The 27919-nt window shown below is 41.4% G+C and overlaps 1 protein-coding gene across 2 annotated transcripts in view; it reads right to left on the reverse strand.

The window, feature by feature from the left end:
• Window positions 1–2278: 2278 nt before the first annotated feature.
• The window catches only part of EXO5 (exonuclease 5), a 40785-nt gene continuing 15144 nt past the window's right edge, over window positions 2279–27919 (reverse strand). For both annotated transcript variants that reach the window (XM_073667813.1, XM_073667815.1), the window contains exons 2-6: window positions 23047–23113; window positions 14551–14798; window positions 12902–13006; window positions 8720–8892; window positions 2279–4794 (exon numbers count right to left, since the gene is read on the reverse strand). In XM_073667813.1, the coding sequence (XP_073523914.1) occupies window positions 4327–4794; window positions 8720–8892; window positions 12902–13006; window positions 14551–14798; window positions 23047–23113 (1061 nt within the window). In that variant the 3' untranslated portion in view covers window positions 2279–4326. The remainder of the gene's footprint in view (window positions 4795–8719; window positions 8893–12901; window positions 13007–14550; window positions 14799–23046; window positions 23114–27919) is intronic.

Raw genomic sequence — 27919 nt, forward strand, 5'->3', positions numbered from 1 at the left:
TAGTGAAAGATAAATATCTGACAAAATATAAAAATACTTAACATAGTTAATATTTCCGTAACTCAGAACATAATAAAAAAATAGTAATTCCTGCTATTCCATTTGACTGGGCTAAACCTCTATGCCTTTATTGTCTCCCCCACCTCCCCCAATACATTCTACATTATTCTTAGTTGTTTTCCTTCATGTAGAAATAACCTACAAGGAAAGAAAGGGTTTATTTTAATTCCGATATTTATGTCCCATTGACTTGCATTGGTTTCCGGTATCGGAATCGGCGATATCCGATACTTTTTCGGTATCGGTCCGATCCAATCCGATCCGATATTTCCCGATATCGGAAGGTATCGCTCAACACTACCTTTGACACACTTATTGCAGGAATGAATGTACAAGGATTCATGTCTTTCTATATCAACTAAGAAATGTGCTCCTCAGACCATTTGGGGGCATCACAGTCATGGACCAGACCTCAATCACAGGACAACAAAACTTTCACACTCCTTATCTATGAACTGCTCCAATATTTAGGGCCACAACTGTTTCTCCCCATCCCACATTGATAGTTCTGCTTCACGTCACTCGTCTTATTTATTGCATTATTCCGGTGTCCTCCTGTGCATAAATATGTGACTCTTCAGAGTTTGTGTTATACAATGCCTGATGAAGAGACCTGCGTAGTCTCGAAAGCTTGCAATTTGTTACCATCTTTTCAGTTATCCATTAAAAGGTAACAAATTTTAATATTTTTCTATCTATTGGCTAACACGGTACAAAGATATATAATTTTCCTGCGCTTTTTTATGGAACTATTTACTGTAATAGAATGGACTTGTGTGATCAACAAATCAGACCAAACACAGACATGTCTCTCAGCTGATCAGTGGGGGAGATGGACCCACATAAATCTGATATTGATGAAATATCCCAGAGATAGCCAATATCATGGTTGAGCAACACGCCTTCAAGAAAATACTTTCTAAAGGCTAGCGGTTCCACAAATGAAGTCTCGATAATGCATACCTGTTCACTAGAAGCCATACAATGTGACTACCTGGTGAACTTCCTGTCATAAAGGGGGTTGTAAAGCCATCCCCAGAGTTAAAGGGGTATACTTCCCCATGTCTGCGTGGGTTTCACCCGGGTTTTCCGGTTTCCTCTTACACACCAAAGGCATACTGATAGGGAATGTAGATTGTGAGTCCCAATGGGGACAGTGATGATAATGTCTGTAAAGCACTGTGGAATTCATGCGCTTTATACAGGGGAGAAAATAAGTATTTGTTACACTGTCGATTTTGCAAGTTTTCCCACCTACAAAGAATGTACAGGTCTGTAATTTTTATCGTAGGTACACTTCACCTGTGAGAGACAGAATCTAAAAATATAGAAACAGAAAATCACATTGTATGATTTTTACATAATTAAATAGTATTTTATTGCATGAAATAAGTATTTGATACAATAGAAAAGCAAAACTTAATATTTGGTACAGAAACCTGTGACGTGCACTCTTAGTGTTCACATCCCGCGCATGCGCAAAGCGCCTCTACAGCGAGGCGTGCTTTTTTTTTTTGCTTCCGGCTCCATTTACCCTGCAGTGATCTATTGCGCAGGCGACGGGGAGTCACTGTGTATTCCGATCCAGTAACCTCCGGCGTGCGCAACAAGAAGGTTTGGTCCCCACTTCAATATAGTCCAGACATTGACAAGGTTAGAAATAATGATTTTTATTAGAAAGAATAATTTTCTCCTTCAAACTTTGCTTTCGTCAGTGAATGCTCCATTTGCAGCAATTACAGTATTGCAGACCTTTGGCATTCTAGCTGTTAATTTGCTGAGGTAATCTTGAGAAATGTCACCCCATGCTTCCTGAAGCCCCTCCCACAAGTTGGATTGGCTTGATGGGCACTTTTTGCCTACCATATGGTCAAGCTGCTCCCACAACAGCTCAATGGGGTTGAGATCTGGTGACTGCGCTGGCCACTCCATTACAGACAGAATACCAGCTGCCTGCTTCTTCCCTAAATAGTTCATGCATAATTTGGAGGTGTGCTTTGGGTAGTTGTCCTGTTGTAGAATGAAATTGGCTCCAATCAAGCGCTGTCCACAGGGTATGGCATGGCGTTGCAAAATGGAGTGATAGCCTTCCTTATAAAAAATCCCATTTACATTGTACAAATCTCCCACTTTACCAGCACCAAAGCAACCCCAGGCCATCACATTACCTCCACCATGCTTGACAGATGGCGTCAGGCACTCTTCCAGCATCTTTTCAGTTGTTCTTCGTCTCACAAATGTTCTTCTGTGTGATCCAAACACCTCAAACTTTGATTTGTCTGTCCATAAAACTTTTTTCCAATCTTCCTCTGTTCAATGTCTGTGTTCTTTTGCCCATATTAATCTTTTCCTTTTATTAGCCAGTCTCAGATATGGCTTTTTCTTTGGCACTTTGCCCTGAAGGCCAGCATCCCGGAGTCGCCTCTTCACTGTAGATGTTGAGACTGGCGTTTTGCGTGTACTATTTAATGAAGCTGCCAGTTGAGGAGCTGTGAGGCGTTGATTTCTCAGACTAGCGACTCTAATGTACTTGTCTTGTTGCTCAGTTGTGCAGTGGGGCCTCCCACTTCTCTTTCTACTTTGGTTAGAGCCTGTTTGTTCTCTCCTCTGAAGGGAGTAGTACACACCGTTGTAGGAAACCTTCAGTTTCTTGGCAATTTCTCAAAAGGAATAGCCTTCATTTCTAAGAACAAGAATAGACTGTCGAGTTTCACATGAAAGTTCTCTTTTAATGGCCATTTTGAGAGTTTCATAGAACAAACAAATGTAATGCTCCAGATTCTCAACTAGCTCAAAGGAACGTCAATTTTATAGCTTCTCAAATCAGCCAAATCGTTTTCAGCTGGGCTAACATACTTGTGCTAGGGTTTTCTAAACATCCATTAGCCTTCTTACACAGTTAGCAAACACAATGTACCATTAAAACACTGGAGTGATGGTTGTTGGAAATGGGCCTCTATACACCTATGTAGATATTGCAATAAAAACAAGACATTTGCAGCTAGAATAGTCATTTACCACATTAACAATGTATAGAGTGTATTTCTGATTCATTTAATGTTAGCTTCATTGAAAAAAAATGTGCTTTTATTTAAAAAATAATGAAATTTCTGTATGACCCCACACTTTTGAACGGTAGTGTATATATACATATACACACATTCATATATATACACAGTATGGTTCCTAACTATCAGGATGCCGAGAGGAAGTAGGGACCAAACCTTCTTGTTGCGCACGCCGGAGGTTACTGGAACGGATGCCACAGTGACTCCCCGGTGCCTGCGCAATAGACCACAGCAGGGTAAATGGAGCCGGAAGAAATAAAATGCTCCTGATGTTAGCGGCGCTTTGCGCATGCGCGGGATGTGAACAAGAAGAATGCAGTTCACACCCTGGCTGTGTGTTTCGGGTCACTGTCAAGCTTGAAGACTCAGCCATGACCCATCTTCAATGCTCTTACTGAGGGAAGGAGGCTGTTGGGCTAAATCTCACGATACATTACCCCATCCATCCTCCCTTCACTATGGTGCAGTCGTTCTATCCCCTTTGCAGAAAAGCACCCCCAAAGTATGTACATCCAGATGAGGGAAAGGGTTAGGTTTTAGTACATAACGCTGTACAGTGTCATTAATTAATAGAGTTGCCTCTGTAATTATTAATCTATCATGAGATACAGCATAGCTTAAACAGATTTATTACAATACGCCCAAAACTATGTAAGATACCAACAAATTAGAAGTAGTACAGAAATATATAAAAAGAAAGCAATAAAAAAATGGATATAAAATACAGATGTACCATACAAAACAAGACTGTAGCATAAAATACAGGAGGGAATTAGGCAACATTAAAAGACTATTCCAAAATTATTCCCAATATTAAGCCCTTCTCTATGGGACTGCCAGAGAAAACACAGTGCTGTAATTTTCTGATCGGTTGGGTTGCAACTGTTGGGTCTGCTCTGAAATGCGTGGTCGAAATGAAGCTGGAGCCATGCATGCACATGATTGTTCTACTCTATTGCCAGAAAACAGCCCAGCACTGTACTCCGCTATCGTCGGCAGTCCCATTTCATTTCCATTCTTGGAATTTTTGAAGGTATGAGCAATCGGATCCCCACCAATCAGGAAGCGATCACCTATCCTGGGGATAGGTAATAACTTTCAATGTTAGAGATAACGCAATCATATACAATAATATAGCTGTATAATCAGAATCAAAAAAATTCATGATGCTGTGGTAAAATGGAGAATTTTATGGTCATCATTTAAATCTCTTGTTCAGAGTCTGGAAAGCAAAACCTTTTGTTTTCCGCGCTCTCCATTCACAGATGCTTGAATATTCGCACCTTCTGCATTTCCAGGCATCCTCTATGTCTATCCCCTGGACCTCTCGAAGCCCCTTCCAATATGAAAAATAAAATGTCACTTCTTCCAAAATTTTCTCCTTTTCAAAAGTCACTTCATCAGATCCTAGCAGGGAATTATCTCCTTGAAAGCAATATTCAAGCTTCAGACTGTCAATCGTAGGCAAGTCACTATATGTGAGGTTCAGACATGTCAGCTCCAACACATCTCTGAAGGTAGACACAGTGAGCCCAGACTTAATGGCGTGCTCCTTCACTTGAGGTCCTAAGTTTTGTTCTGGTCTTAGCTTCAAATGCTGCAGGAAAACATCAGGCTGGAGACCACCGCTTACCATGCCATCGAAAAGCAGCTTGTAAAGAGAGACCTAGAAGACACATTGTTATGCTTGTTACTGTAATAAGCCATCATAAACAAAACGGTATCAACCCTATAACCAAGAAATAACAGCGCAAACCATAACAAACTTAATAAATGTGAAGAATTATGTTCAGGTCTGTGTGCACATCCTCTGGCAACAAATTAATTTTGTGGTCCTGCTGTTGGCCCTGGAGGGCAACTACCCATTTGCTCTGTAGTTATACTGGATGCAAAAGAAAGTATAAAAAGGTTGTAATTGTAATCAGCCAGTGTTGAATGATGTCAACAGCTTGAGAGCTGCTTTTGGCTCGGGAGGGACGTGGCAAGAGATGGGAAAAGTGTGCAGTAAGCTAGTGTGGACATCCTGTATAAACTCCTGACCTAGTGCAACCCTCATGCCAAAAAACTACTGAAAGGACCTCTGCCAGCTCCGAAACCTTGAGATCTGAGCTCCGATTCAGTTAAATGATGAATCACAAGAGCAGAAGCACTTTAGAAGGTGACTGGGATGTCCAAGATGGTGCCATCACTCCTGCATCAGTGGCCCATGCTGCTCGAGTGGCGGAACGCTCGACGGAGGTAGCTGTTAAGTTAGAGACATATGCCAGGCCACCTGCCCCCGATATCCTCTCTTCTAAAAATGAACTAGTTCCGGATATGGAGGATAAGGAGAGAGTGGACAGAGAACTGGTGCTGATATCAGGAGATAGAGATAGCATCTCACTACACCCAGACAATACAGGGATGACCTATGTGTCTGGCACGAGGTCAAACTGAACATACACTCATGGACAAATTTTGGGCCATGAGCAATGCAACAGTTATATCCACCGTGACTGTCCAAGTTGGCACGGACATTGCTTGGCTCAGACATGGGATCAAAAAGTGTCTGGATGCATAAATGTTGTGGAGTGAAAGCTCAGTAACCTTGAAGATAGAGTTGTGCCATTCCAAAAAGATATACACAGACATGATCAGGCCATATCTGCATTAACCCTTTTACCCCCCAGGGTGGTTTGCATGTTAATGACCAGGCCAATTTTTACAATTCTGACCACTGTCACTTTATGAGGTAATTACTCTGGAACGCTTCAACGGATCCCCCTGATACTGAGATTGTTTTTTCGTGACATATTGTACTTCATGATTGTGGTACAATTTCTTCGATATCACTTGAAAAAATTTGTGAAAAAGACGGAAATTTGGCGAAAATTTTGCAATTTTCAAACTTTGAATTTTCATGCCCTTAAATCAGAGAGATATGTCACAAAAATAGTTAATAAATAACATTTGCCGCATGTCTACTTTACATCAGCACAATTTTGGAACCAATTTCTTTTTTTTTTTGTTAGGAAGCTATAAGGGTTAAAAGTTGACCAGTGATTTCTCATTTTTCCAACAAAATTTACAAAACCATTTTTTTAGGGACCACATCACATTTGAAGTCACTTTGAGGGGTCTTTATGACAGAAAATACCCAAAAGTGACACAATTCTAAAAACTGCACCCCTCAAGGTGCTCAAAACCACATTCAAAAACTTTATTAACCCTTCAGGTGCTTCACAGGAATTTTTGGAATTAACATTTAACTTTTTGCACAAAAATGTTACTTTAGACCCAATTTTTTTTATTTTCGCAGGGGTAACAGAAAAAAATGGACAACAAAATTTGTTTTGCAATTTCCCCTGAGCACGCAGATACCCCATATGTGGGGAAAAAACACTGTTTGGGCGCACGGCAGGGTTCGGAAGGGAAGGAGCGCCATTTGACTTTTTGATTGCAAAATTTGCTTGAATAATTAGCGGACGCCATGTTGCGTTTGGAGAGCTCCTGATGTGCCTAAACAGTGGAAACCCCCCCACAAGTGACACCATTTTGGAAACTAGACCCCTCAGGGAACGTATCTAGATGTGTGGTGAGCACCTTGAACCCCAAGGTTCTTCACAGAAGTTTATAACATGAAACCGTGAAAATAAAATTTTCACATTTTTCCCACAAAAATGTTTTTCAGCCCCCAATTTTGCATTTTCATACGGGTAACAGGAGAAATTGCACCATGCAGTTTGTTGTGCAATTTCTCCTGAGTAAGCAGATACCCCATATGTGGGGGAAAACCACTGTTTGGGCGCACGGCAGGGTTCAGAAGGAAAGGAGCACCATTTAACTTTTTGAATTTGCTTGAATAATTAGCGGATGTGCCCCTGATGTGCCTAAACAGTGGAAACCCCCCACAAGTGATACCATTTTGGAAACTAGACCCCTCAGGGAACTTATCTAGATGTGTGGTGAGCACCCTGAACCCCCAAGTGCTTTACAGAAGTTTATAACATGGAGCCGTGAAAATAAAAAAATCTAACTTTTTCCAGAAAAATTATGTTTTAGCCCCAATTGTTTTATTTTCACAAGGGTAAGAGGAGAAAATGGAACCCAAAAACTTTTGTGCAATTTCTCTTGAGTACGCCAATACCCCATATGTGGGGAAAATAGTGTTTGGACGCACGGCAGAGTTCAGAAGGGAAGGAGCACTGTGTGACTTAATTTGAACGCAAAATTGGCTGGAATCGAGAGCGGACACCATGTCGCGTTTGGAGAGCCCCTGATGCGCCTAAATATTGGAAACCCCCCACAAGTGACCCCATTTTGGAAACTACACCCCTCAAGGATTTTATCAAGGGGTATAGAGAACATTTTGAACCCATAGGTACGACACAGAATTTGATAACATTAGGTCCACATATTGAACAAGTTGTCATTAGTCTTGAGCGCAAGTGCTCACAACATGAGTTTGCATCAGGTACTCAGATATGCACCATGTATCGCGTGTGCTCGAGTGACATGCTGGAGTCCCCGCCCCGAATGTTTCACGGTTATTAGACACCCAAAAAAAACATGCGGCGATCGCTCGTGCATGGCAGGCAATCCCCGCAAATTTTTTTTGGCCGCGAAGCATATGGGGCGGAGACTCGAGGATGTTAATTGAGCACCCGCGATACTAAATGCATACCCGAGCACCTGATTCAAACTCAAGTAGCGAGCACTTGCACTCAACACTAGTCGCCATATCGTCATCTTTTTTTTTAACTTTTAAAAAAAATCCCAACCCTAGCCCCAACCCTAGCCCAACCATAACCCTAACTCCAACCCCAACGCTAGCCTAACCTGTGCTATACAGGCTGTCAGCGCTGCAGATGCAGAAGATACTTTGGTCATGCACTGCGCATGACCAAAGTATCTTCCAGCTGTCTGGTGACCTGGATGTTGTCATGACAACATCGGGTCGTCATAGCAACATCCGGGAAGCCGCAGCAGACAGCGTTGGATGCCGGCAGGAGAGGTGAGTATCGCGATCACCTCCCCTTGCCACCGCAATGCTGCGATCGACTTTGATTGCAGCATTGCGGGGGTTAAGCTCCCTGCAAATAGCACCGGGTGTCAGCTGTGACAATCAGCTGACACCCGGAGGCGATCACGCCCGCACAGCCTGTGTGCGGGCGCGATCGCCATGACGTACTATTCCGTACCTGGCCCTTAAGTCCCAGGGCGCAGGTACATATTAATACGTCTTGGGCTTTTAAGGTTTTCATGACCAAAGAAGACAATTTCAAAACCAGAGTTGCTTTATGTTCTGGTTGATAGATGGGATTCGGAACCTGATCTGCCGACTTATTCTATTCCCACAAAATGTCCTATTAGAGTGTACAACCAATATGACTCCTCTCTATGAGTGGCTGTGCCTGGTATTGTTGTCCAGCTCTATATCATTCTGATGGTAGACAAGCCATCTATACTTTAGTCATGAAAAAGAACCGTTCGACAAGTAGAAGGTAATTTCTCTGTAAAGAAAATAGGTTTAGAAAACACGCCAAGGTCTTTCTTCATTCTATCGAATCAATAGGAACAGTTGATAATATAAGTGTAGACTGTGACCTTACCTGGATCTTATGGCTTCTCTTCTGAGCAGATGTTGGTAGTGTTGGGCTAACTCTGGTTTTTAGCTCTCTAAGTTCTAGTTCACCTTTGGAAGAGTATCCCAATTCATCAATTACCCCCACCAAGAATATACCATCAAGCTCTCTAAAAACTGGAAATTCCCGAACTCGGCCGCCTATCAGAAGGAAAGAGGTAACAGAGAAAGAAAAAAGATTCACATTAAAGTGGGTCTTCTGCTGCTCCCCAATTTAGCTGAAGTAACAGCTGGAACTACGAGCAGCATGAATCAGGCATTGGCTGCGGTATGGAAGTCACGCATGTTTTGCTTGGAAATGCTGCAGTGTTTCAGAGAAAACTTACTGTGAAAAGCCGTCTGGGGACTATGCGTCTCACATGGCAGTCCACAGAGCAGAGCGGAAGAGAAGTAGCTGCTCTGTCGATGTGACATCACAGGAAGCAGGGGAATGAATGCCAGGGGCAATCCATGACTGCTCTGAGCGAGCCAGGAGAGATTGTCACACGGCAGAAGAGGCAGGGAGTTAGCAGCTGGCTGCTGGTAAGTACTTAGCCCCATATTAAAAAAGAAATGAAATACAGTCCCGGATAACCCATTTAAGACACAGTAAGGGTTTCTATTACCCAACATCACTAGTTAAAAAAGCCCATATTCATATAATGGACTCATCCCCTATAAAACCCAAATCTTTATTGTAGTAAATAATAACTTTGTTTTGCCTAAAAAAAGTTGTCGTATGCAAATTAGGGTGCACAGAGCACCATGGGTGTGGCCATGAGATTTGGTGCACTTTTCCACGCCTCAATTAGCATGAAACAACGTTTCTCTTTGTATTGTCCGTGGTCCCTTGGCCACACTGTGGATGCACACACACAATGTAATAGCAGGAGCCAGCATGCATGCTCAGGACCTCTCTCTGCCTCCACCATTTCCTCCTCTCTCTGAAGCCGGTATCAGAGGAGTGAGCAGCTGCAGAGAGGTCTGTGACTTCGCACGATGGCTGCTACTGTTACATTGTGTGCATGCAAGCCGGAGGATTCTTTTCAGGCAGCGCTCGCTCTGACCAAATGAGCACTGTCAGTCAACACAGAGGGAGTGCGTGGTTCATGCTAATTAAGGGGGCAGAAATGTGCACCAAATCTTGTGGCCCTGCCAAGGGTGCACTAAGCACTCTAAATTGCATATCAAACAAAGGCTTTTAGGCCCAACAAAGGCAGTACTTACAACAACAGCAAGTGCTTTTTTTAGGCTAAGTCCCTTCATATGGGCTTAGCTTAAATAGTGATTTTGGAGTGAGAGACTTACTTTAAGGTGCACGCAAATGAGTGATCTCACACACAATTTTTATCACCAGGTGAAAAATGCATACTCCCTGGGGTAGTACCACGGATTACCCTCACAGAGATCATGTTCCCTGTTCAAAAACAAAGTTGCATTATGGGACGGACAGACAGCAGAGCACTGTACAGGACCCATAGCAATCATTCATTTTTGTCCTGTGGATAGGTGACAAATGTCATATGTGGACCAAACCTTTTAAAACATTTTCATTTCATTCAAATATACAGTTGTGCTCAAAAGTTTACATACCCCGGCAGAATTTTTCCTTTCTTGGCCTTGTTTCAGAGAATATGAATGATAACAAAAAAACTTTTTCTCCACTCATGGTTATTGGTTGGGTGAAGCCATTTATTGTCAAACTACTGTGTTTTCTCTTTTTAAATCTTAATGAAAACCATAAAAAATCCAAATGACACTGATCAAAAGTTCACATACCCCAGGTTCTTAATATCGTGTATTGCATCCTCTAACATCAATGACAGCTTGAAGTCTTTTGTGGTAGTTGTGGATGAGGTTCTTTAATTTTTCAGATGGTAAAGCTGCCCATTTTTGGCAAAAAGCCTCCAGTTCCTGTAAATTCCAGGGCTGTCTAGCATGAACTGCGCGCTTGAGATCTCCCCAGAGTGGCTCAATGATATTCAGGTCAGGAGACTGAGATGGCCTCTCCAGAACCTTCACTTTGTTCTGCTGTAGCCAATGACAGGTCGACTTGGCCTTGTGTTTTGAATCGTTGTCATGTTGGAACGTCCAAGTACGTCCCATGCGCAGCTTCCGGGCTGATGAGTGCAAATTTGCCCCCAGTATTTTCTGATATCGTGCTGCATTCATCTTTCCTTCAACTTTTACCAAGTTTCCTGTGCCTTTGTAGCTCACACATCCCCAAAACATCAGCAATCCACCTCTGTGCTTTACTGTAGGAATGGTGTTCCTTTTATCATAGGCCTTGTTGACCTCTCTCCAAATGTAACGTTTATGGTTGTGGCCAAAAAGTTACATTTTGGTCTCATCACTCCAAATTAACTTGTACCAGAAGTTTTGAGGCTTGTCTCTATGCTGTTTGGTGTATTGTAGGCTACATACTTTGTGGCATTTGCGCAGCAATGGCTTTCTTCTGGCGACTCGACCGTGCACCCCATTTTTCTTCAAGTGCCTCTTTACTGTGCATCTTGAAACAGTCACACCGCTAGTTTTCAGAAAGTCCTGAATTTCAGCTGATGTTATTTGTGGGTTTTTCTTTGCATCCCGAACAATTTTCTGGAAGTTGTGGCCAAAATTTTTGTTTGGTCTACCTGACCATGGTTTGGTTTTTACAGAGCCCCTGATTTTCCATTTGTTAATCACAGTTTGAATGCTGCTGACTGGCATTATCAATTCCTTGGATATCTTTTTGTATCCCTTTCCTGTGTTATACAGTTCAACTACCTTTTCCCGTAGCTCAGTTGACAATTCTTTTGCTTTCCCCATGACTCACAATCCAGAAATGTCAGTGACTGGATGAAAGATGCAAGAGTCTGTCTGGATCCCAGAAACTCAACCAGCTTTTATGCACACACACTGATTACAAGCAAACAGGTCACAAGTGAGGATGTTACCTTCATTAGCCATTCAAACTCATTTGTGTCAAATTCTGTGCATATTATGAGGCCAAAATCACCAGGGTATGTGAACTTTTGATCATGGTCATTTGGATGTTTTTGGTTGTCATTAAGATTTAAAAAGAGAAAACACAGTAGTTTGACAATAAATGGCTTCACCCAACCAATAACCATGAGTGGAGAAAAAGGGTTTTTTGCTATCATTCATATTCTCAGAAACAAGGCCAAGAAAGGAAAAATTCTGCCGGGGTATGTAAACTTTTGAGCACAACTGTATATTTAACTTATATTTACAGAGATTCCAATGCCTTGCTTTTTTCACACAGCCATAGAGTTGAAGTTTATTATACCTTATGATTACAGTCACCAAGTAGGTAGAGCTTACTGAATAAGGATTTATATGTGCTTGCACTCAATAAATCTGTAAACATTAAAAGGGTATTCTTATGTTATCAAAATGCTTTGGTTAGACAGCATAAAAATAAGGAAAATTGCAATTGACTTGCTTTTCTATCTGCTGTCATTCGCATGCCGTGAGAGTTTTTATCTTACATAGTGTACAGCTTGTTTCTAAGGAGCTCAGTCACCAAACGTGTATGCAGTAGTTACATTCCAGGAGAGGAGTTAACTTCTAACATCTCAGTCAGCGCTCTCTCGTCTATTGATTTCTATACAGCATGTAGTTGCTGACCTCCCTCCTCCTCCTTCTAAGCTCCTTATCAGTCCTGAAGAATCAAAATTCATCAGCAGCTTCCAGAGCAGTTCTATTAATCACTGCTCTCACTTTCCTGAGCTGTGTGCATTTTCAAAGTCCATGTTATCTCCATATGCAAATATAGAGTAAACAGTGTAGACTCAGAACAAGCACTGACAGACCATTAATGTGTAGCAGCAAAAAGAAACTACTTATACATAACAAATTTTCAAAATCAGCTCCTTTGTCTCAGTATTGCTATTTTATATTTGTTATGTTGTCCACTGTTCTTCAAAATAATTGGATGCTATGAAATGTAATCCGCAAATTAGGTTACAGAGAAATCATTACGCAGATGTGAACATACACTAAGATGGTCTTCAAAGGTGAACATAAACGCTAACTTTTTTTCATTCTTCCAGATGCAAACCGCTGGATACAAAATTGTACAGAAAACCAATACTACTAGATTTTCCTGCTCTCAACACAGTTCAAAGCAATCATTTTATTTACTTTTAAGTGCATCTGCATTACTCACCAGACTGCAACACTGGTATCATTGCTAAAATATTCAGAAACTTTATAGCCCAGGAGTCTTCACGAGTCTGTGTAGCCACCGTTACAACATCGTGAACTTCTAGCTCTGAAAAGGGAATAAAACAGAAGAAAAAATGTGATACTTATTATATGCTAGCAACATAGCCAATTGGTGGCACACTGACAGAAATAGGATGTAAATCAGCCATATATCAAGAGAACATTAATAATTTTTATTATATGGCAATATCCAAAGAAATCAATTAAGAATTCAGTTACATATCTTAGTGGTTCAGATAATTATTTTGGTTTAATTTAAATTTAATGCCTTCTGCACTTGTACCAAACAACAAGGAAGGAAGCTAAAAGAAAGCAGAGATCGTCTGTATGTAAGGGCTCTTTCACACGTCCTGATATTTCCAGTACTGGAGAAACCAGTACCAGAGATATCCGTGTCTGTGTGTACCTGTGTGGCACACATGCGCTTGGAAATCAACGGTACAGTTCGCACTGTTCCCAAGCGCTGGGTGCTGAACGCTGCCCTCATCATTGTTCCCTGTTGGTGCTGTGATCAGCACCAGCAGGGACAATGATGAGAGTAGTAGTAGTCTGCTCCCGAAGTGTCCAAGTGTAAAAATAAGAATAAAATAAAAAAATCCTTATACTCACCTGTCTGAAGATGTCCCCCCTGTAATCTATGCAACCAATCACGCAGAGGAGCCGCGGAGAATGACGCGCTCCAGCAAACGGCCCCGTTGCTGCGCTCAGCGAGCGGTGTATGGTCACTGAGCTCAGCGCAGCTCCGGAGCTCGCTCGCTGCAGGAGTCATTCTCCCCGGCGTCAGCGGTCCGGTAGATTACAGCGGGGGACACTTAGGACAGGTGAGTATAAGGATTTTTCTATTTTATTCTTATTTTTACAGTTGGACTACTACTACCCTCATCACTGTCCCTGCTGGTGCTGATCGCAGCCCCAGCAGGGAACCATGATGAGGGCAACACTCAGCACCCAGCGCTTGGGAACAGCGCTAACTGTACACTGATTCCCAGGCACCAGAAAGTGTCACACGGATGACACACCAATGTCATCCGTGTGTCATCAGTGTGGGACGTTTAGCGGCCCTTGCAGCGTGTAAAAAACGGACACGTCAGTGTGTTTTGCCCACGGACACACGGTCCGTAAAAACACACTGACATGTGAGCAAGCACATTTATTTGAATGGGTCTGCACGTGTCAGTGTCTCCAATACGTGTGGAAACTGTCACCACTCGTACTGGAGATACTGACATATGAAAGGGGCCTAACACAGTGTTCTGGCCATCTTCAGAGCAGCCCTTGTAAGCTATATTGCAAACAGCTTGTAAGCAGGTACTCCTCATAGACTGCAAAGGGGGCCAGTAACCTCGGCAATAAGCAGTATAATGCACAGTTAAAAATCCCTCTATTCTTAGAAATGGAGAGGATTTTTAATAATAAGTAAATTGCAAGTTTGTTTGTTTTTTATCCAAGTACTTTGCAACTTTACTCATTATCAAAAATGAGACAAAACTTTTAAGATGCCCATTCATAGAGAAAAACTGAGCAGCCGATAAAAGAATGAAATGAGAAAACTGAGCAAAACAAACTGATATAATACAAGACTGTGCAAACCTCTGGCCAAATGTATACTAGATCCTTCGCTCATGGCGGCAGCTCTCTCTGGCTTTACTATTCCTGGATGCTCCATTTTATATACCATCTGCTGTTCACACCAGACCTGGGAACAAACGTCTGTCACAGTCACATATCTGAAGGAATATTTCTCCAGGGGAGTCACTACTTCTGTTTTTCTTTTTCTTTGCACCATCGATATGTTCCCTCCTTTCCCATCTTTATGGGTGCCTTCTTCATTTACAAAACTTAAAAAAAACAAAAAAAAAACAAAGTAAATATATGGTGTAAAGTATAGTCTTCAATGTCCAAAATGAATTTAGAATTATTAACCTCTGAAAACCTCTGCACAATTTTTGAAACAAAATATTCTTCGTTAGGAAGTTAGAAGGGTTAAAAGTTGACCAGTGAATTTCTCATTTTTACAAACTTTATAAAACCATTTATATAGGGACCACATCACATTTGAAGTGACTTTGGCAGGCCTATATGACAGAAAATACCCAAAAGTGACACAATTCTAAAAACTGCACCCCTCAAAGTCCTCAAAACCACATTCAAGAAGTCTATTAAGCCTTCAGGTGCTTCACAGGAACTAAAGCAATGTGTAAGGAAAAAATTAACATTTTACTTTTTTCCACAAAAATGTACTTTTAGCACCAAATTTATTATTTTCACAAGGGTAACAGGAGACCATAATTTGTTGTGCGATTTCTCCTGAGTATGCTGATACCCCATATGTGGGGGAAAACTACTGTTTGGGCACACAACAGGGTTCGGACGGAAAGGAGAACCATTTGACTTTTTGAATGCAAAAATGTCTGGAATCGAGAGCGGAAGCCATGTCACATTTGGAGAGCCCCTGATGTGCCTAAACAGTGGAAACCCCCCACATTTTGGAAACTAGACCCCTCAAGGAATGTATGTAGATGTTTGGTGAGCACCTTGAACCGCCAGGTGCTTCACAGAGGTTTATAACGTAGAGCTGTGAAAATAAAAAAAAAATAATTTTTCCCACAAAAATATACTTTTAGCCCCAATTTTTTTATTTTCACAAAGGTAACAGGAAAAATAGACCCCAAAATGTGTTGTGCAATTTCTCCTGAGTATGCCGATACCCCATATGTAGGGGAAAACTATTGTTTGGGCGAACGGCAGGGTTCGGAAAGGAAGCAGTGATGTTTTTTAACGCTGACTTTGATGGAATGGTCTGCAGGCGTTATGTCAAGTTTGGAGAGCCCCTGATGTGCCTAAACAGTGGAAACCCCCCACAAGTTAACCCATTTTGGAAACTACACCCCTCAAGGATTTTATCCAGAGGTAGAGTGAGCATTTTGAACCAACAGGTACTACACAGAATTTGATAACATTAGGTCGTCATATTGAAATTTTTCATTTTTTTCATGAAAATGTAGTTTTAGCCCCAAATTTGTAAATTTCACAGTGGATAATAGGACAAAACAGACCCGGTAATTTGTTATGCAATTTCTCCAGAATGCGATGATATCCCATATGTGGTCGAAAACTTCTGTTTGGGCACATGGCAGGGCTAGGAAAGGAAAGAGCGCTATTTGTCTGGAATAGATTGTGAATACCAGTCGCATTTGGAGAGCCCCTGAAATGTGAAAACAGCAGAAACCCCTCACAAGTGACCCCATTTTGGAAACTAGTCCCCTCAAGGAATTCATTTAGGGGTGTACTGAGCATTTTTAATCTACAGGTGATTCACAAAACTTTATAACTTCCAGATGTGAGAACAAAAAGTTAAATTTTTTCCACTAAAATACTGTTTTAGCACCAAATTTACAATTTACACGAGTGGTAATAGGAGAAAATGGACACCACAATTTGTTAAGCAATTTTTACGGAACACAGTGATAAACCATATGTGGTGGAGCTCAACTGTTTGAGCACACAGCAGAGGTCAGATAGGAAGGAGCGCTACTTGGCTTTTAGAATGCAGATTTTGTTTTAATATATTGTGGGCTCCATTAGCTGAGCCTCTGAGGTACCAGAATAGCATAAACACCCCAGGTGACCCCATATTAGAAACTTCACTGCCTAAGGAATTCATTTAGGGGTGCAGTGAGGATTTTGAACCCATAGGTGCCTCACAGAATTTTATAACATTGGGACGTGGAAATATAACATTTTTGTGCTAAAAATTTAATTTTTGTATTTGTTGCAAACTTGTCAGGTACTCAAGGGTTAATAGGTGAAACTGAGTGCCTTAATTTAATGCGCAATTTCTCCCGAACGCGGTGATGCCCCGTATGTCATCGGAAATTACTGTTAGGCCACACGTCAGGGATGAGAAGAAAGGAGCGTTATTTGGCTTTTGGAGCACAGATTTTGGTAGAATAGTTTGCAGATGACATTTGCGGAGCCCAGAAGGTGCCAGAACAGCAGAAAAAACCCAAAAGTGACCCCATTGTAGAAATTGTGCAGTTCACAGTGCAGTATAAGTGATAAGGCGGATTTATTCTTTGGGTTGGTGCGATTACAGCAATACCAGATATATATAGTTTTTTTAGATTTTGCTGCAATCACACAGTAAAAATGTTTTTTTTTTTTTAATAAAAAGTAGTTTTTTTCGTCATCATATTCTAAGCGCTGTAACTTTTTTATTTTTGGCAAACAGAGCTGTATGAGGGCTTATTAAATTAGAGCTTGTTTTTTGCGAGACGATTTGATGTTTTCATTTCTACAATTTTTTTTTACATAGGACTTTTTGATCACTTTTTATTCACTTTTTTGTGAGTCAGTATGATGATAAATAGAATCAGTCTCACCGTTAATTCGGTTTCTAGGAACCCTCCATGACAGCACCATAGTAGGATACTCCCCATATCCTAATAGGGACAGGAAACACATGAAGAGGTTAAATAGCCCCCCACTTCCTGTCTCCAGTGTTTTACAAAGGACCACACCAGTAGGACTGGTTTATTTTTATTTACAAGAAAGAATAATACAACGAATATCAGGGTGGGATTACCGATGCTGTGGTGGAGGGTTCCTAAAAACCAAATTAACGATAAGACTAATTCTATTTTCTCTAGTCACCCTCCACAACAGCATCATAGGAGGAATGCCAAAGAATCATTCTTAGGGTGGCGGGGGGTGGACAATGGCCTGGAGCACTTTTCTTCCAAAGGCCAAATCAGTATTGGACGACCACGTGGCAGCTCTGCTCTATTGACGTGCTAGCCCTTTCAGCCCATGAGACCGACACTGCTCTAGTGGAACATGCCTTAAGTTTTTCTGGAAGAACCATGTTTTGGTTTTCATAAGTTCCGACAATCGCCTTTTTGATCCAGTTTGCAATTGTGTTTTTTGCTGCCTTTTTTCCCTTGTTCTGACCATAGTATTGTATAAACAAATTCTGGTGACTTCTCCAAGGACTTGTTCTTTGAAGCTCACTTACCCTCCTAGCTGTTGTAATGGTCACCAGGAAGGCCGTTTTCCAGGATAGCTTATCAATGTCTATATTTTCTATAGATCACATCTACCTATTAGGAGACCTTAAACCAGGCTCATACACAGCCCTTGCTGTCCCATCACTACTCACTTACTTGTATCACAGACAGCCTGTTTACTGACGAAGATCTGTTTGACCGAAACGTTTTTTGTAAATGAATGGACTGTATTAAAATTTCACTTCTCTAATCAAAACCTGAGTGCCGAGGCTATTCTGATATGCTATTGGGTTCGGCCCTTACTCGTGCACCATCATCCAGCAGTGCAGCGATTTGATTCTTATAGTGCACGTCTTGCTGATTTCGACAGTAGGGAAGATCTGGTTGCCATTCTCACCGATTCCGCGGAAGAATCGGCTAGGAATCCAGTAGCACTTTGCAAAAGAGGTATGGATTCCAGTATCTGTTCCCTTGGGGTACCTGCACTAATATGTTCCTCCAGTTGCTGAAGCCACTTGAACATTGATCTTGCTACGCAGGTAGACACCACATTTGCGTTTAATAACGCCTCTGAGGTTTCCCAGGATTTTTTCAGTAGGCTCTCTGTTTTGTGATCCATGGGATCTCGCAAATGGGAAGAGTCCTCGAAGGCTAAGGCAGTCTTTTTAGCCACCTTTGCTACCTGGATATCCACTCTGGGCACCTCCGTCCAGCATTTGGATATTTTTTCCTCCAGAGGGAATCTCTCCTTCAACTCCGCAGGTGTGTATAGGCGTTTTTCTGGGAGCTCCCACTCATCGAGTATTAGCTTTTGTATGTTTTCATGGACTGGGAATACCAATTTTCTTTGTGATCTAAGACCGCCGAACAGTTCGTCCTGAACAGTGTTCTGAGCCATCTTCTCATCTTCTACATCCATGGTGGTTCTTACCGCTGCAAGAAGCTCTTCCTTGTTTTCTGATGAGAACAGATATTTTTTTCTACCTTGGGACTGGTCAGCCTCCAAACCTGATCCTCCTTCTTCCCACTCATTAGACAAGGATTCCCGATCTTCCTTGGAGTACAAGTCAGACTTTCCTTCCATATGCAACTTTCTCTTCCTAGTTCCTGAAGAGGTTGTAGCGAGAGATTCTGAGAAAGCGGTTATTGAAGATTTAACCTCCTGCTGGACGATCCCCTTTAACTCTTCTATCAGGGACAGTTGTTCTTGTCTGACCACTTTATCCGTGCATTTATGGCACAGATGTTTTTTATATGAAGAAGACAATTTTTTTTTAAGGCAAATGGTACATTTATGGGACCCTTTGTCTTTAGTTTTTGGAGCAGGTTCCTAGTCTCCCTAAAACAAATGGAGAGAAGGCTAATGGATGTAAATTCAAATAGGAAACCTTGCTCCAAAGATAAAGAGACTCCCAAGCCAGGTACTTACTCGATCTGGGATAGCGCCGGGTTCTACAATAGCAGAGCACAAAGCACGATCACCCTCCATTATGGCAAGGTGCTACCTTGTGTTGTCTTCCATCTGGCTCCTTTATAGGAAGCGAGATCCTGGCGCTGCATCCTGATAGGATGCACTTCCCCCTCCCGGTCTCAGGACTGCCTCTTATTGGCGTCCTCAGGTGCTGGTCATTACCGGTGTGCTGATTTAAAAAAAAAAAGCCAGCGGTTACTGGGCCTCTGCAGTGCGCAAAAAGGGCTCGCCAGCGCGATGACAAAAAACACTAGCAACAATGAGCTTCGGGCAGTGAGTTCCACTTTGGAACGCAACTGGAAGTGACGTTGTAACTTTGCGCCCCGAGTCTTACGTCACTTCTGGTTACCGCCCCTGGCCCAGCACGCAAAGGAGAGGGAAGGAGGACACCGGGGAGGCCCCCGGCCCATACCGTCCTGCTTTGCCAGGAGGTGCAGGAAGGACGAACAGTCCCGAATCCATGGGAGACGGGAGTAGCTTTGTTGAGGGGAAGGCCGCGGCGATCGACCTCAGCTGCCTGGTTATAAGGTGGGTGGAATGCAGTGTCTGTCACCGGCCACAGAACACCGCAGGAGGACCTCCTCATGCCCTGTAGGGACAGGAAAAAAAACAATGGAGACAGGAAGTAGGGGGGGGGGCTATTTAACCATGTGTTTCCTGTACCTATTAGGGTATGAGGAGTATCCTCCTATGGTGCTGTCGTGGAGGGTGACTAGAGAAAAGGGACATTTTTGACATGTTTTTTATTTACTTTTTTTTTATGCCGTTCATCATACGGAATAAATAACGTGCCAGTTTTATAGAGTGGGTCATTCCGGATGCGGCGACACCAATTATATGTGTACTTTTTTTGTTTATTTTTGTTTTATTACAAACGCTGCGTTTTGTGTGGCGAAAAGGATTTTAGTGATTTGTGTGCACTTTTTTTTCGTATTTTTTTTATTTTATTTTTTTTACTTTTATACATATTTTATTTTACTTTTTTTCACTTAGTCCCACTGTGGGACAAGTATATTTTCAATTTTGATCACTGGTCTCATACATTGCAGTACATGAGAGCTGTCAGTGAGTCATTGACTCAGCCTGTGCGACCCAACTTATAGCTGGATCTCACAGTCCACCGTACCCTGGGGTCATCAAATGACCTCAGTGTACCATGGTAACCATCGGAACCCACAATTCTCATCACAAGGGTCCGATGGTTACTAAGGGGGTCTTGTGACCTCCTTGTTACAACTTAAATACCGCTGTCACGATTTACAGCGGTATTTAAAGGGGTTAATCGGCCCCGATCATCTTCAAAACCGGCCACATACAGCTGACGCCTGCCGGAAATTCGCCCCCGGGGTACAGAGCTATACCATTATTCCTCAGTGCCATGAAAGAGCGGCACTGAGGAATAAGTATCCTTAACAACCGCCGTGAAAAGGCGTATTGGCAGTCGTTAAGGGGTTATCATCAACTGTTAGGGCTGTTATTTGGCAACAAGAGCCACTAGGTGACTGATTGCCCGATTTCCAGAAAACATATATTCAGTGGGGGAAATAATATTTGATCCCTTGCTGTTTTTGTAAGTTTGCCCACTGACAAAGACATGAACAGTCTATAATTTTAAGGATAGGTTAATTTTAACATTGAGAGAGAGAATATCCCCCCAAAAAAATCAAGAAAATCACATTATATAAATTAGATAATTTTTTTGGCATTTTGGAGTGAGAAATAAGTATTTGATCCCCTACAAACCATTATGAGTTCTGGCTCCTACAGACCAGTTAGTATTTTGAAGACAAAAAAACATGAGTACAAATAGGCATAAAAAGGTAAAGTTTTATTTAGTTAATCTGTAAATAACTTACATTACTATAATGCATGACAAGAAAATGCAATGTGCTGGAAGAAAAACGCAGTCCCAACTGCAAGGGCATATCATACCCAAGCTAAAAAGATAGGATCCATATACATAGTGTGGTACCTTTCCAGAGATATACTGGAAAGAATGAGGCTATATATTCCAAGTGGAGCACATAAAAATGTTTAAACCAAACCCAGGTTCATCAGATGCTTACCACAATTGTATATGGGGTCCAGGGGGACGCGGAGGACATTTGGCAAAGGTGTCTCAACGCACGTTTCGTTTGCAAAAAGCTTTATCAAGAGACCGGTAAGAGACCAGTTAGTAGCTCCTAATCAACTTGTTACCTGCATTAAAGACAGCTGTCTTACATAGTCACCTGTATAAAAGACTCCTGTCCACAGACTCAATTAATCAGTCAGACTCTAACCTCTACAACATGGGCAAGACCAAAGAGCTTTCTAAGGATGTCAGGGACAAGATCATAGGCCTGCACAAAACTGGAATGAGCTACAAAACCATAAGCAAGACGCTGGCTGAGAAGGAGACATGTGTTGGTGCAATAGTAAGAAAACGGAAGAAATACAAAATGGCTGTCAATCGACATTGATCTGGGGCACCATGCAAAATCTCACCTCGTGGGGTATCCTTGATCATGAGGAAGGTGAGAGATCAGCCTAAAACTACAGCCTAGTGATCTCAAGGCAGCTGGGACCACAGTCACCAAGAAAACCATTGGTAACACATTACGCCTTAAAAGTTTAAAATCCTGCAGTGCCCACAAGGTCCCACTGCTTAAGAAGGCACATGTGCAGGCCCATCTGAAGTTCGCCAATGAACACCTGGATGATTCTGTGAGTTATTGGGAGAAGGTGCTGTGGTCAGATGAGACAAAAATTGAGCTCTTTGGAATTAACTCAACTCGCAGTGTTTGGAGGTAGAAGAAGGATGAGTACAACCCTAACAACATCGTCCCAACCATGAAGCATGGTAAGGGAAACATACTTTGGGGGTGCTTTTCTGCAAAGGGGATATGACGACTGCACAGTACTGAAGGGAAGATGGATGGGGTCATGTATCGTGAGATTTTGACCAACGACCTCCTTCTCTCAGTAAGAGCATTGAAGATGGATCGTGGTTGGGTCTTCCAGCAAAACAATGACCCAAAACATACAGCCAAGGCAACAAAGGAGTGGCTCAAAAAGAAGCACAGTAAGGTAATGGAGTGGCCTAGCCAATCTCCAGACCTTAATCCCATAGAAAACTTATGGAGGGAGTTGAAGTTCCGAGTTGCCAAGCGACAGCCTCAAAATCTTAATGATTTAGAGATGATCTGCAAAGAGGAGTGGACCAAAATTCCTCCTGACATGTGCGCAACCCTCATCATCAACTACAAAAAACGTCTGACTGCTGTGCTTGCAAAACAAGGGTTTTGCCACCAAGTATTAAGTGTTGTTTGCCAGAGGGATCAAATACTTATTTCTCACTGCAAAATGCAAAAAAAAAATTATCTAATTTATACAATGTGATTTTCTTGTTTTTTTTTTTTTTAGATATTCTATCTCTCAATGTTAAAATTTACCTACCCTTAAAATTAACCTACCCTTATTCATGTCTTTGTCAGTAGGCAAACTTACAAAAACAGCAAGGGATCAAATAATTATTTCCCCCACTGTATATCTGATAAGAAGTCATTGGAAGGAGGTAAAGCGTATTTTACCCACTGTTATAAAATGAATTTCATAAAATAGTCCTACACTGATTCCAGACTTGTCCTTCCATCTTCCATGTTCTTGCTCTTTTCGTCCTGTAAGTGCCTGTCTCCTGTAAATGAAAATAAGATTACAGCAGATTGTTATAATCTACGAGGAGAAAAATCTAAAGATCCTGTAATCTACAGCAAAAAGTAAAGAGAACGACTTTTAAATAACTTGCCTCTCACCAGCAATTTCTAGCTGTCACTTGCCCACAGCCTGAGGCTGCACTACTGGGGCTTACAGCGCATAAGTAAGATATTAACCGGTTCCCGACCGCCCACTGTAGATAAACGTCGGCGCTTGCCGGGCTCTGTGCAGCGCCGACGTTTAAAAACGGTGGGTGGTCTCGCAGCGCTCAGGACCCCCAGGGTCCTGCAAGCGCTGCGATTCCGGTGCAGAGCGTTAGCTCTGACAGGGAACATCATCGGGACCTGATTAGATCAGGTCCCAGTGATGTTAACCCCTTGCTGTCTTCTATATGCTGCGATCTATAGTGATCGCGGCATATAGGAGACAGCAGGAGGAGAGGGGGTCGTCTTACCTCTCCGAAGACCTCCGTTTCCTTCCAGGACCTGGGGTTGCTATGGCAGCTGGAGGTCACATGACCGCCTCCAGCTCTGCCATATATGGTGTCCTGTCTGGCTCAGCCTGCAAGCTGAGCCAGACAGGAGACTGACTGAAACAGTCAGGGAAGATCTCATGTAATGTAATATATGTCTATTACATTACATGAGATCAGTGATCAGAAAAATAAAAATTAATGTCCCATACAGGGACTAAGTAAAAATGTAAAAAAAAAGTTTTTAAACTATAAAAAAAAAAAAAAAAAAAAAATCACAAAATAAATAAAAATAAATAAAATATTAAACCAATAAATCCGTATATTTTTACAAAACCAAAAAAAGTACACAAATTTGGTATCGCCGCGTCCGAAACAACCCGAGCTATAAAACTGTCACACTAATTAACTCCTTCTGTGCACACCGTAATAAAAATAAATAAAAAACGGAGCAAAAAAATATGCTTTTTCATCATATCGCCAAACAAAAAGTGGAAAAAAATGCGATCAAAAAACAAAATAGAAATAAAAATGGTACCGCTGAAAACGTTATCTTGTTCCGCAAAAAAAAAGCTGCCATACAGCTCCATCAGCCGAAAAATAAAAAAGTTATAGCGCTCAGAATAAAGCAATGCAAAAAAAATATTTTTTTCTATAAAATAGTTTTATTGTGTAAAAGCGCCAAAACATAAAAAAAATACAGTAAGTGTAGTATCGCTGTAAACGTACTGACCCCAAGAATAACGCTGCCTGATCACTTTTACCACACGCAGAACGGCATAAAAAAAACCCTCAAAAAACAATTCCTGAATTGTTTGTTTTTGTTAATTTTACCTCCCAAAAAACGGAATAGAAAGCGATCAAAAAATGTCACGTTCCCAAAAATGGTACCAATAAAAATGTCAACTTGTCCTGCAAAAAACAAGCCGTCACATGACTCTGTCGGCCGAAATATGGAAAAATTATAGCTCTCAAAATATGGTGATGCAAAAACTAGATTTTGCAAAAAAAGCGTATTTTAGTGTGTGACAGCTGTCAGTCATAAAAACCCGATATAAATCTGGTATCTCTGTAATCGCACCGACCCGAAGAATAAAGTAATCTAATCAGTTATATCACACTAGGAACGGCGTAAAAAATAAATAAAACCAATTCTTCATCTGCTACTGATTTGTTTATTATGTCTCCCAAAGATCCCAGTAAGGCTCTGCTCACATTTATCCTGTGCTCTGCGCTGAGCACTTACACCAGAGTTTCCGTGTAAATCTCTGAAATACGTGATTCAGCCGGAACCCATGATGGGAGATTCCCTGTAATGAGGCAGATATAGGCCACTGTGGACGCCGTCTAGCCTGGGATCCCACGGTGTCATTTGTTTTAGGAGTGCATAAAAGTGCGGTTGGCCACAGTTTTGTGCACTTCTGAAAAAAAGGACACCGCTAAACAGAGGCCAGACGGAGTCCAGAGTAACTCTGCTGCCTCATTACAGTGAATGGATCCCGCAGGGGTTTCATCTGAATTACAACACTTGGAAATTTAGATGGAAACCCCGATGTAAGTGCTCAGCCTCGAGCGCCGGATAAATGTTACGTAAAATGTTCCCAATAAAAGCTTCAACTCAGTCCTCAAAAAAAGCTAGTCCCCACTCAGGTCCGTCATCTGTTAAAAATATAAGGGACTTCCAAGTTACTGGTAGCAGAAAGGCTCTGGAAAAGCAAAATGACCCTTGCCCCCCAAAAGAAATTCAGAAAATTTTGTGCTCCCAAATCCAAATGCCTATTCTACAATAATTTGTTCTCCAATTGTCAAATAGCGCTCCGTCCCCCCCAGATCTCGCCGCACGGCTGAGCGGTATGATACAGCCACATATGGGGTATTGCCACTTTTAGAAGAAATTGTGTGACACATTTCGGCACCATTTTTACCCATTGCCCTGTGTGAAAATGTAGAATCTGAGGGTAAAACATTTTTTTGTGGTAAAAATATAATTATGCTTTTTTCACTGCCCAATGGTATAAATTTAAAAATTAAAAAATACTCACTGCTTCCCTAGATGAATTCCTTGAGAGGTGTAGTTTACAAAATGGGGTCACTTGTGGGGGTTTCTGCTGTTTTGGCATGTCAGCGACTCTTCAAATGTGACATGGCGTCTGCTGCCTATCCCAGCCAACATAGCGCTCCTTTCTCTTCCGAACCCTGCCGTACACCAAAGCAGTGGTTTTCCCCCACATATGGGGTATCGGCGTACTCAGAAGAAATTGTACAACAAATTTCATGGTGTAATTTATCCTGTTACCCTTATGATAATGCAAAATTAGGGAATGAAAAACATTTTTTATGGGAAAAATGTGAAAATTTTATTTTTACGGCTCAATATTATAAACTTCTGTGAAGCAGCTGGGGGTGCAAGGTGCTCACCACACATCAAGATAAGTTCCCTAAGGGGTCTAGTTTCCAAAATGGTGGCACTTGTGGGGGGTTTCCACTGTTTAGGCACATTAGGGGCTCCCCAAATGTGACATGGCGTCCGCTAATTATTCAAACAAATTTTACATTCAAAAAGTCTAATGGCGCTCCTTCCCTTCCGAACCCTGCAGTGCGCCCAAACAGTGGTTTTCCCTCACATATGGGGTATCAGCACGCTCAAGAGAAATTGCACAAAAAAATTTGGGGTCCATTTTTTCCTGTTACCCCTGTGAAAATAAAAAAAATTGGGTCTAAAGTAACATTTTTGTGAAAAAAGTTAAATGTTAATTTTTTTCTTCCACATTCCAAAAATTCCTGTGAAGCACCTGAAGGGTTAATAAAGTTCTTGAATGTGGTTTTGAGCACCTTGAGGGGTGCAGTTTTTAGAATGGTGTCACTTTTGGGTATTTTCTGTCATAAAGACCCCTCAAAGTGACTTCAAATATGATGTGGTCCCTAAAAAAATGATTTTTGTAAATTTTGTTGGAAAAATGAGAAATCGCTGGTCAACTTTTAACCCTTATAGCTCCCTAACAAAAAAAAATTTTGGTTCCAAGATTGTGCTGATGTAAAGTAGACATGTGGGAAATGTTATTTATTAACTATTTTGTGTGACATATCTCTCTGATATAAGGGCATGAAAATTCAAAGTTTGAAAATTGCAAAATTTTCAAAATTTTCGCCAAATTTCCAATTTTTTCACAAATAAACGCAAGTTATATCGAAGAAATTTTACCACTATCATGAAGTACAATATGTCATGAAAAAACAATCTCAGAATCAGGGGAATACGTTGAAGCGTTCCAGAGTAATTACTTCATAAACTGACAGTGGTCAGAATTGAAAAAATTGGCCCGGTCACGAAGGCAAAAACAGGCTCTGGCGCGAAGTGGTTAAAAAACATGTTCCATATTGTAATGCGGACATATTTTCAGTTTAAGCTTTCATCTTTTCATCTCTGCTCTCCAGAAGCCACAGCTTATTTTTTCGTCAACATGATGACTGACGACAGCTCATTCTTGTCTACTCAGTGCTTGGAGTTTATCACAATTTCTGTGGCTTTGTTTACCCATCTGTTTTTTGAGGATTGACCTCAAGTTCTCAATGGGATTGAGATCTGGGGAGTTTCCTGGCTACAGACCTAACGTTTTCTTCGCCGAGGCACTTAACTATCACTTTTGCCTTGTGACATGGTCTCCACCATTCTGGAAAATGCACTGTTCATCACCAAGTTGCTCCTGGATCGTTGGGAGAAGTTGCTCTTGGAGGATGTGTAGATCCCATTCGTTATTCACGGCAGTGTTCTTAGGCAAAAATGTGAGTGATATCACTCCATGGTTGAAAAGTAACCACACACATGAATGGATTTGACCCAGAAGCTGATATCCAGCATGACAGGGCAAACTGCAAACGTCTTGAAAAATAAGGGTCAACACTGTAAATTTTGAGTCTTTACATAAAATTTATGTACAGGTGCATCTCATTAAAGTAGGATATCATCAAAAAGTTCATTTATTTCAGTTCTTCAATACATAAAGTGAAACTCATATATTATATAGAATCATTACAAATAGAGTGATCTATTTCAAGTGTTTATTCCTGTTAATGTTGATGATTACGGCTTACAGCCAATGAAAACACAAAAGTCATTATCTCAGTAAATTAGAAAACAGCTTGAAAAATTATTTTAAACTCCGAAATGTTACCCTACAGAAATGTATGTTCGGTTTATTTTTATTTACAAGAAAGAATAATACAACGAATATCAGGGTGGGATTACCGATGCTGTGGTGGAGGGTTCCTAAAAACCAAATTAACGATAAGACTAATTCTATTTTCTCTAGTCAC

The sequence above is a fragment of the Phyllobates terribilis genome, unplaced genomic scaffold (assembly GCF_046119375.1).
Source record: "Phyllobates terribilis strain yellow unplaced genomic scaffold, ASM4611937v1 Scaffold_2__4_contigs__length_985480577, whole genome shotgun sequence".
NCBI lineage: Eukaryota > Metazoa > Chordata > Amphibia > Anura > Dendrobatidae > Phyllobates > Phyllobates terribilis.